The following is a 10,342-nucleotide window of genomic DNA, read 5'->3' as shown; positions in this document are numbered from 1 at the left end:
CAGTACACAGCACACACTCATAAACAAGTTCAAGCATAGAGAGCTCAACACCACTGAAAGTAAACTGGTAATAGTCCTAGTAAAATACCTGCTGCACTTAGCCAAGAGCTGGTAATAGCCCTAGTAAAGTATCTGCTGAGCTTACCCAAGAGCCCGTCATCTGATCTTAGAAGAAAATCTTACATATGTACCTTTACAGATACCTAATGCCACTAGCTGTGAATAAATAAACACTTGTTCTTTTACACATAAATGGGGAGAAGAAAGGAAAGTTTAAGCTCCCTCTTGGACTGAAAAGCAGTAAGACCAGCTCACGTGTAAGAAAGTGCTGTGCTACCCATGTCGATAAAACGACCCATGAAACAGTTTTAAAGCACTCTGAAATAAGTCTCGGGAAAGGACTCCTTCACTAAATCAACACCCAGAAACTTTCGTGGTATTAATCAGGATGTTGAACTAGTGCTTGTTGGACTCACCTCTCTGATGTATGACAAGGGGACTTTGTTCACCAACAGTGGTACTTTTGCCACTTGGAAATTCATAAATCTTAACTACTGTTTACACTGTAGTTTCTACTGACATCCCACTGTCAGGTAAACCCTTCAAGGTGACACTGAGTTGCAGGTACACAAGACCCTCGAAGTTCAGGCACTGCCCATCCCGCCTCGCTGCATATTGTAATGTCCACTGGCCTCAGCACAGGGAACACACGGACGTGTTGGAGCAGGTCCAGAGGAGGGCCACAGAAATGTTCAGAGGGCTGGAACACTTCTTCTGTGAGGAAAGGCTGAGAGAGTTGGGGCTGTTCAGCCTGGAGAAGAGAAGGCTGTGGGGAGACCTTATAGCAGCCTTCTAGTACCTGAAGGGGGCCTGCAAGAGAGTCGGAGAGGAGCTTTTCACAAAGGCCTGTAGTGACAGGACAAGGGGTAATGGCTTTAAACTGAAAGAGGGCAGATTTAGATTAGATATGAGGAAGAAATTCTTTTCTATGAGGGTGGTGAGGCACTGGAACAAGTTGCCCAGAGAAGCTGTGGCTGCCCCCTCCCTGGAACTGTTCAAGGTCAGGTCGGATGGGGCTTTGAGCAACCTGGTCTGGTGGAAGGTGTCCCTGCTCATGGCAGGGGGCTTGGAACTGGATATATAAGGTCCCTCCCAAGCCGAACCATTCTCTGCTTCTGTGATTCTCGCACCGAATTTCAGAGTTACCTGCTCCAAAAGTGCCTTTATGCAAACCAGTAGAGGATGCTGGCACTGTCTCTGCAGTGCTCTGACTGCGTCCCACAGTGGTCAGGACCGTGGGAGCTGGACCTCCTGAACAAACCCTGGTGACTTCAGGAGATCCCACAGTCTGTTAAGAAACCCCTCAAGACTGGCCAGGTATTCAAGTTGAACCAAACATAGAAAAACTTTATTTTATTACAGCGCAACATTACTATGATTTACAGGTAACAGAATGGCACTTTTACACTTTGGTTTACCCCAAAAGTTCCTGATAAAATAACAGCTAAAGACATTACAGCATGGTTTTCAAGACGCAGATCAAATTCTTACGCAAGCCTCGATATCCTGATCTGTGGTCACACATCAATATATTTCCTCTTCTAATCCTCTCTCTACCCCCAAGATTTCGTAACCTTGGGCAATTCCATTCTCACAACAATTCTCATTTCCCTGACGAATCCAGCCACTTCTCCAGCAAAATGCCTCCCTAACCGCCGGCTTAAGAGCGCCGCTCCCTTTCGGGAAAGATGGAATCACACCTGGCTTTTGCAACGCAATGTTCAACTACGGAAAAAAAAAAAAAAAAGCCGTCTAAAGATTACAAGGGGAAAAACCCTGACGGGCTGGAAGGAACTTAGGACTCGTGAGGTGCCCTGCACCGAGGCCTGTGTTCCCTGTGAACTGTTAACCCCTTCCTGAGCACGCCCGGCAAGCCAGGGACTAAGGCTCCGCTAGAAAGCAAGAGGCACTGAGGCAAAGCACACACCAACGCTTTGGGGGCAAATGTTTAATAAATATTTTTCAGATTGCAGTCATCAGGATGACTAACGAACGCGCGCCCCTCTGTAGAGTGACCCCTCAGCAGCACACAGCGAGCGGTGCAGGGCTGCGTGCGCGCCTCAGCGCTGCGCGGGCTACCGGCGGGCGTCACTCCGGCCCTGGGGACGCCGCGCCGCGCCCCGGCTCTTCTCCCTACACCGAGAAACGCCCGCGGCACGCCCGTTCCACCAGCAACCGCCGCAACGCCCCGCAGAACGCTAAAACACCTTGGAGCATTGCATCGCATCGCATCGCATCGCATCGCATCGCATCCCTTCCCTTCCCTTCCCGCCGCCCGCCACACCGAGGCGCCGGGCGCGCTCCCGCCGCCAGCCGCCGCCGCCGCCTTTCCCTGCGGTGGGCAGCCTCGCTCCCGCGTTGCTAGGAGACCGAGCGCGCTCCCCAGCAACGCGTCGCGTCGCGCTTTGTGGTAGCGGGGCCGCTCTTCCCCTCGGCGGGACCCGGCGGTGGCGGCGGCGGCGTCGCCATGTCCCGGCCGGGCCGGTGCGAGGAGGCGGACCGGACGCTCTTCGTGGGGAACCTGGAGAGCCGCGTGCGGGAGGAGATCCTCTACGAGCTCTTCCTGCAGGTGGCGGGCGGGCCCCCGGGGGCGGGACGGGGCGCAGCCGGGCGGAGGTCTCGGCGGGTCTCAGCCGGGGCGCGGCGGGCCGCAGGCGCCGGGCGGGCCGCGGGGGCGGGAGCCTTGCTCGCGTTTCGTCCGTTGGCGGCCGCCGCTGCGGCCCGGTGGGCCTCGGGGCCGGGGGAGCGGCCCCGCCGGCCCTGCCGCGGCTGTGTGCCCTCCCGGGTGGGCCCCGGCTTGGTGAGGGCGTTGAGTAGCTTAAAGACGTTTTTAAAATCCCCGAGGAAAAATCGGGTTTACACTTTTTTTTTTTCATCTTAGTATGTTCCGAGCGAGAAGATTTTGATCAACAATTTGATTAAGAAAAATTAGTGTAGAACCTGGGAATGTGTTGGGCGAGGCTGAAAGCATGAGCAGAGTGTGAGAGGCGATAGGGGTGATCTGCAGGTGGGGCTCTGGGATTCCAGCTGTAAATGACCTTTATATCAAAACATTTTAACGCTTGAGAAGATATTAGAAATTCCATCGGTGGGATTTTCAGGGAGGTGGTGGGAAAATACTGAGTAGCTGGACCTCTTTCACACCTGAGCTTAGTTCTTTGGAAATAAGTTATGCCAAGGAGGAACGAAAACAGCAAAGACAAAATGTCAAGACGCTGACTTGGCTTCAGTTTTGATCTCACATTGACAGCATCTCTGGGTAAGCCAGGCTTATTGACTGGAAAGCAGTAAGGAAAAGAGGGGGGCGGGTTATATCACTAATGGAAGCATCAGATTTCAAGGAGGATTGACAGTGGTTGCTGATTGGGGGCTTTTCCTGAATTTGTTTATGGTGTGTTTGCTTTGTGGTTTAGTTTTTTTCCTTCCTGGTGGGATCCAGTCAGGCTCTGTCAAGGTAAAAGATGCCAAACTCTGACTGGACAGTTCAGGTGACAGCACGGTGATAAACTTGCTTCTACCAGTCCACTAATTGCCCCCGGTCTCAGAATGAACCTTGCTCCCTTCTGGTGAGTTTGCAAAATAAGGAGTGCAAAAAAAAAAAAAAAAAAAAAAGTGGCCAGAATCATCTGTTCTGTTGCTGTTTCCTTTGCTAATCAGAACTATTTCTGCTCACCAGTTTTATTCCACTGACTAATCTGGTATTTGTCTCGTTAACTAGGCAAGACCTCAGCGTGCTGCCCCATTGGCATTGAGAGGCCTTTTTGTTTGGTATATTCTAGCCCTCTGGGTTTTTAGCTGTTCTCATCTTTTCCTAGCTTTCAGTTTTTAACTTTTCCCTAAAATTAGCTAAGAAACAGTTGCTGCTTCTCCCTTCCCCCCCCCCATTTTCTGTGCAGTATTCCTACTGTTTTCCAATACTAAACAATAGTCTGCTGTTTGACTGTAAATGTTAGGTTAAGAAAGCTAACCTTACCAGAGGATGTAAGTAATACCATACAAATTCTGGTACAAAAGTGATAAAAATAAGTGGATGCTCTCAGAATGCAGTTTTGCATGACTCTCTTGCATAATCTGCAGCAGTCATCCAACTGCTGACTTTTATCTGGGTCTTTAGGTCATTCCAATAACACCTACATATCTTTTTCCTTCTGTTCGTCTTGTTCTTACTCAGGTTTCTCTGTCTTTTGCTGCAACAGCATATGCTTCTCATTTGCAGTATTGTCCTTTCTTGGAAAATATACAGTTCAGTATTCCTGCTATGGCATAATCCTAAGGATGTACTCCTGATCTGTACCTTTTCCCCCATCAAATTATGAGCAAGTATCTATTATTACTTCTAAACTATATTAATATTTTTATTTATGAACAGGAAGACTACATATTTAAAAGACTGATCTGCAAAGGACTTGAGTTTGTTGCTTCTAGTTCTTAAAGAACCAGATCATCCTCGTTAGGCAAATAATAATCAGAAGACTGGATATATGTAATTTTTTTTAAAGCTGCAGTGTAGTGTAGAACAACAACAAAAATGCCTTAAGGAGCCAACTCAAGCAAAAATAAACATGTTCATAATCTTACTGAAATCACTCCTTTAAAAACAGAACAAACAAAAACCCACAATGAAACAAAAAGAAAAAAACAAAACAAAACAACAAAAAACCCCAGCAAACTTCAGGATCCTTGGAAAGATGAGATCAACATTTTGAAGATTCCCTGCTTTTCCCCCATCAAATTATGAGCAAGTATCTATTATTACTTCTAAACTATATTAATATTTTTATTTATGAACAGGAAGACTACGTATTTAAAAGACTGATCTGCAAAGGACTTGAGTTTGTTGCTTCTAGTTCTTAAAGAACCAGATCATCCTCGTTAGGCAAATAATAATCAGAAGACTGGATATATGTAATTTTTTTTAAAGCTGCAGTGTAGTGCAGAACAACAACAAAAATGCCTTAAGGAGCCAACTCAAGCAAAAATAAACATGTTCATAATCTTACTGAAATCACTCCTTTAAAAACAAAACAAACAAAAACCCACAATGAAACAAAAAGAAAAAAAAAACAAACAAAACAACAAAAAACCCCAGCAAACTTCAGGATCCTTGGAAAGATGAGATCAACATTTTGAAGACAGGACAACCTAGGTGGTATCCAATGCTGTGTAGCCTGATCACCCTCTGCATCAATAGTAAAAAATGGTACATTGTTTTTAATCCTTTGTGTTTGGCTGTATGACTTCCCTACTTTCACCAGGGTTGGGGGGGGTGGGGTTATTTCATTTTTCAGCAAAAACATCTTGCTTAGTTGAGGATTAGTTTCTACTCAGCTGGCAAAAGCATACAGCAATCAGACATTGTTATCACAGATGACAGTCCTTAATATCTTCAGTCTGACAGCATGGAGGGTATAATAAGGGAGATGACTCCACATCATCACTGTAAATGCAGCAGACAAAATGCAGATTTTTTGTTTTGACAGTAATCGTTGAAAATGCAGAATAATGAAGTAGATTACTTTCTGTGGCATATTTTCTTCATCTGAGCATATGCTGTGTGTCTATTTTGAACGTGTAACTGTTACGCAGTTTAATTGCTGTAAAGCTGTTATGAGTGAAATTGTTTTCTGAAGCTATAGATAACTTCTGAGCGACTTTTACTGAAAAGTACATATTGTATCAGTAGTAGTAGTGGAAGCCACTTCCACTGATGAGTGCTATTTTTTTGATTCAGAACACTGAATTATCCATCTACTACAGTAATTTAGACATTCAGTAACTTTTTTTTTTACGGATGGATTTTTTTGTGACTTACGTTCACTTCGTTGCTCATGCGGATATTATATCCTTGTAAAGTTAAGTTGTTGCATCCTTAACACTCCTGAGCTGTGGCAGGGGACTGCTATGGGCCACTTTGTTTCACTATGCTAAGTCAGCTCTACAGATGCAAAGTTTGTTTTGAGAAACTGTTAATTTGGTGACTAATACACTGATTCCATCAGAAAATAAATCATCTGTGATATCTATTATGAAAATGACAGTTTCTTTGAAAATGGAGCCAGTATTTATGGAATATCACTGCTTTAATTTGGTTCTAGAAGTACTATGCAGTGATTAAAGCGGTACATGTAGGCAGAGGTGGAACTTGTTTTCAGTGAAGATAGTTTAGCCAAAGGGTGTGGTTTGGGGTTTTGTTTTGTTGGTGTGGACTAAGGTGGTTGTTTTTTTTTTTCAGGTGGGGCACAAAGAGTATGTTTTCTCTGATGAGATGATAGGGTCTCTTGATTCCGTGCCATGCAGTTGTGATGAGGGTTAGGCAGTAAACGGTTTTGTGGTGGTTCCACAAGCACTACTCTCTGTTCAGGTTTGCTTTCCCACAGTGTTGATGCTGCCCGTTTTAGGAATTTAAGCAAGAGTAAAATAGAAGCATATTAATGGAGTAGGTCGATTTTACATAGCTGATATTATCAATTTGCTTAGTTACATTAGCTGTGCAAAGACCTTCTGTAATAATTGTACTAGCAGCTGTACACGCATAGTATAACTTTGCTGTGAGTTAGTAAATTAGTCTTCCCTCTTGCAGCAGCTATCATCATTGTACTTTAAAAATAAACAAAAAATCTGATTATTAAAGACTAAACATCACCCATGGACTGATGCTTGGTGCCCTTTTAACGTTTGTGGAGCTGATTTTTGTTTGTGGAAGGCTCAGAATCTGAGCTTCGGGAATGTGGAGAGACATTTTCAAAATTAAGTAGAGATTGTTATACTGAGAAACTTAAAATGTTTCTGACTATAGCAAAACATACATCGTTATGAAATATTCAAAACAAAATGAAGTGTAAATCTCTGTTATATTCTGTGAGAAAATAATACAGATTTCTTTCAGGCTGGACCATTAACCAAAGTGACGATTTGTAAGGACAAAGAAGGAAAACCTAAGTCTTTTGGATTTGTCTGCTTTAAGCACAAAGAATCCGTGCCTTATGCAATAGCTTTGCTGAATGGAATCCGTTTGTATGGCAGACCAATTAAAGTGCAGTATCGGTTTGGTACGTTTAGTAGCCTCAATGAATAAGTTTTTGTAAATTTTTTTTTTAATGATTGTTTTTGAATCCTACAGTCTTTTATAGTTGGAACAAATTACAGTCCTTTTTTTTTTTTTTAAGAAACAGAAACTTCTTGTGGCTTTTGCATAGGGAAGGATTCAGTCTTCATATTTTTCGTTTACTGAAAGAATATAGTAGGTTGGTTCAGAACAGCATAACTTGCAAGCCAGCTCAGACCACACTGTATGGAAAACATAGCAATGCAAGTTTTCATGCCAAATTACATTTAGAAATCAGGATGTGACTTGAACTTGCAGTCTGGCTTGAAAAGTTGATTCAGTAAGTGCAGCAACTATCAAGCTGTATGCTAGTTCTTATACTAAAGCCACAGATTCATCAGAGCTGCTGCTTTAAGTGGAAGGGATTGTAGTTCGAAGAATGTAGTCAAATCAGCATTGCATTCTTCATTTTATGTTTATAAAAATAAATATTCTAGAAAGCTAATGATTAGGCACTGTTTGCAACCCAAACATTAAGGACTCATGTTCCCACTATGCGCTGAGCCACTCCTTACCTCAAAGGCTGTACAGAGCAGTTGCTGGGTTTAAGTAGAATGGCTGAGGTTCCTAAAATCATAAGCATCTCCCGTGTCTGTAACTGACTGTGAATCATTCTGTGCTTCATTACTTCAGCAGCCCTGATCTGTAAGTGAATACATGATAAGTGAATGTTTTCAAGCAGTAAAATAAAGCTATAGATTATCTGCCATAAATTGGCACCTTACCTGTATATACTACCTTAGATCTACTAGCATGCTACAGATGACACAGAACACTTTCTGTGATTTTAACTTAATTGAATAGACGTAACTGAATAGTCATTATGCTCTTGTCTTGTTTACAGGGAGTTCTCACTCATCAGAACTAAACAGCCCTACACATGGTTTTGAGAACTATGTTGACTTACATTCACCTTCATATAGGTAACAAAGATCACCTGTGAATGAACTGTATCGTTATAATGCTAAAAAACATTATTAATAAAATCTGTTGATGTGGTAGAGCAATCTTCAGGCTTTTTGTTAAAATAGCTGTTGCACGCTTCAATTGCATCCTTACTGATGACTGGAAACGGGCTGTAGTTAATGTTTGGTTGTTTAGCTTGCCAGAGGTTCAGCTTGCCAGAGGTTCAGTTAGCTTGAATTTTCTGCTCTTTATTTGTTTGTGCAAGATGCAGGACCATGAGAAAATACTGAAATTGGTCTTTGTACGAATAATGTTTGCAGTTGTTAGGGGGGGGGGGGAAATGGAGATAATCTTCTTAAACTCCACTGAGTTTAGAACTATTTTTTGTGTGTATATGTACAAGCAGCTGTCACGCATATATGAATGCACAGGTATAAACCTGTTATAATGGAAGACTGAACACCCCAGATTCAGTATTTTTCAATGTTTCAACATATTTATTTACAAATGTGACAGAACACTCTCTGGAAGCTAAACTCCTGTGGTGAAATCCAGAACTCTTCTGCGTCTGTACTGAAGTACATGTGAGGATTACTCATTAATTGAGCCTTTGGGTGTCTCTTCCTTGTTTTATCATTTTTTTTCATGGAAGTCTCGTTATTAATGTCTCAGTTCTCCTCATGGATATTCTCATTATACCCCAGGAGTTAAGTCTCAGCACTCTGGTAAGCAGTATGTGGTGGATGTCTAGTCTTTGGATGCTTACTTGTTTTTCCTAGGTATCAAAAGCCTTATGGAAATCCTCCATTTCCTGTTACTCCTTTTCCAATGAACAATAGTTTACCTCATAAATACTCAGGCTTTCAAAAGATGGTGAGTTTGTGTTAAAAATTAAAAATTTGGGAGCTTTTTAATGAAGTTGAATATTTTCTGCATTTCTGCAAACAATGGTGCTTATTTAGTATCTTGAAATCTCTGCTAACTTTGATGGTACAAATGTTTATAAAATACATAGATGAAGAAATTAAAGGAATGCCGTGTTTGATTACCTTATGCAAGGACTAACTGGCAGTTTAACCTTAAATCAGATTATGTCTGTGTTCTAACTTTGCCATGGAAAAATTGTCTACTTTTTCCAATGATACTAGTTGATATAATAAAATATATAAGCTTTATTTTCAAATGTTTCGTGTTACGTATTTTATAATTTATTAGTATTTTCATTGTGTAAGCTGTAATGAATACAAAATTAAACTCTTCAGAACTTCCTATTTATATTGTTAACAACTCAAGTTTCTGTTTCTTTAGATGAACCATTTTTTAGCACCGCAGTGCGCAGTACAGAGTCCAGTGGGTCAACAGTTTCCTAACTATCAGATGACTCTGCCACCGTCTTCAGATTTATCCTTTTCTCCATATCAGGATCAAGCTGCAAATTTTAAGTCTGCACAGAGTTCTTCTGAATTGGCCCTGCCACATTCAAGTGACTGTGAAGTGCATCGGGTGGATGAAAGCACCTCTAAAAGAAAGAGAAAACAGCAAAGTTGTGACAGTGACACTAGTATTGAGGATGACAAAATGAGACGAAGAAAGCATGTCCAAAAATACAAGAAGCGCAAAGCCAAGAAGAAGGTGCATTAGTACTGTGTTAACTGGATTCATCTTTTTATTTTTTATTATATTTGCTATTTTTATTTGAGAGAAATTTAATCTTTCATCTTTGCGCTGTATTAATAAAGGAATGTACAGGATTCATACTATTTTTGAAATGTGTTATGCATAAAGTATACAGATACTTTATTTAATCTCAACCTATTTAAAGATGAAAGTACTATTTAAAGCATAGGAAACCTTTAAAAAGATAAAGTTTTCCTAATAAAGGAAAAAAACCTAGTTGGTTCCTCCACACTCCCAAGAATCATGGAAGGCTATTGTTTCACCAATACAGAAACTTTATGAAAATGCATCATTTCAGCCACTCATGAATCATATGTATCACTGCCCTCACTTATGGAATGTATTTTTGTGAACGGTATAAGAATTTTCTGGGGCCACTGAAGGAGTGAGTGGACTAGAAATTCTAAGTGTCACATCAGAGATGTGCTCGTCGCTGAAGTATCAACACCTATAACTTTTTCTCTTTTCTGATTTAGCTCTGTTGTTACTTTCGGTTTGCACCACCTTGTATGGTTAATTGGAACTTTTTTTCCCAAGTAGTAAATATAAGGTAAAATATCTGCATTTGCACTAACAACAAGACTTACATATGTA

At 41.7% G+C, this 10,342-nt stretch overlaps 1 protein-coding gene across 4 annotated transcripts; it reads left to right on the top strand.

Annotated features, from left to right (window-relative positions):
• The first annotated feature begins 2,440 nt into the window (after positions 1-2,440).
• Positions 2,441-9,822, top strand: RBM11 (RNA binding motif protein 11). Of its 4 annotated transcripts, none has more exons than XM_075433830.1 (6): positions 2,550-2,629; positions 4,430-5,260; positions 6,947-7,109; positions 8,010-8,088; positions 8,851-8,944; positions 9,380-9,822. In XM_075433830.1, the coding sequence occupies exons 2-6, from the start codon at positions 5,258-5,260 to the stop codon at positions 9,710-9,712; spliced, it is 672 nt and encodes a 223-aa protein (XP_075289945.1). In that variant the 5' UTR covers positions 2,550-2,629; positions 4,430-5,257; the 3' UTR covers positions 9,713-9,822. The 4 variants fall into 4 exon arrangements, with proteins under 4 accessions (XP_075289935.1, XP_075289945.1, XP_075289964.1 ...); XM_075433849.1 differs by having other exon boundaries at positions 2,572-2,629; positions 4,852-5,260; XM_075433838.1 differs by lacking the exon at positions 2,550-2,629 and adding an exon at positions 2,788-3,626.
• The last annotated feature ends 520 nt before the right edge of the window (positions 9,823-10,342 follow it).

Source organism: Opisthocomus hoazin, chromosome 1 (assembly GCF_030867145.1).
Source record: "Opisthocomus hoazin isolate bOpiHoa1 chromosome 1, bOpiHoa1.hap1, whole genome shotgun sequence".
Lineage (NCBI taxonomy): Eukaryota > Metazoa > Chordata > Aves > Opisthocomiformes > Opisthocomidae > Opisthocomus > Opisthocomus hoazin.
This window is presented reverse-complemented; position numbering and strand designations above follow the sequence as displayed.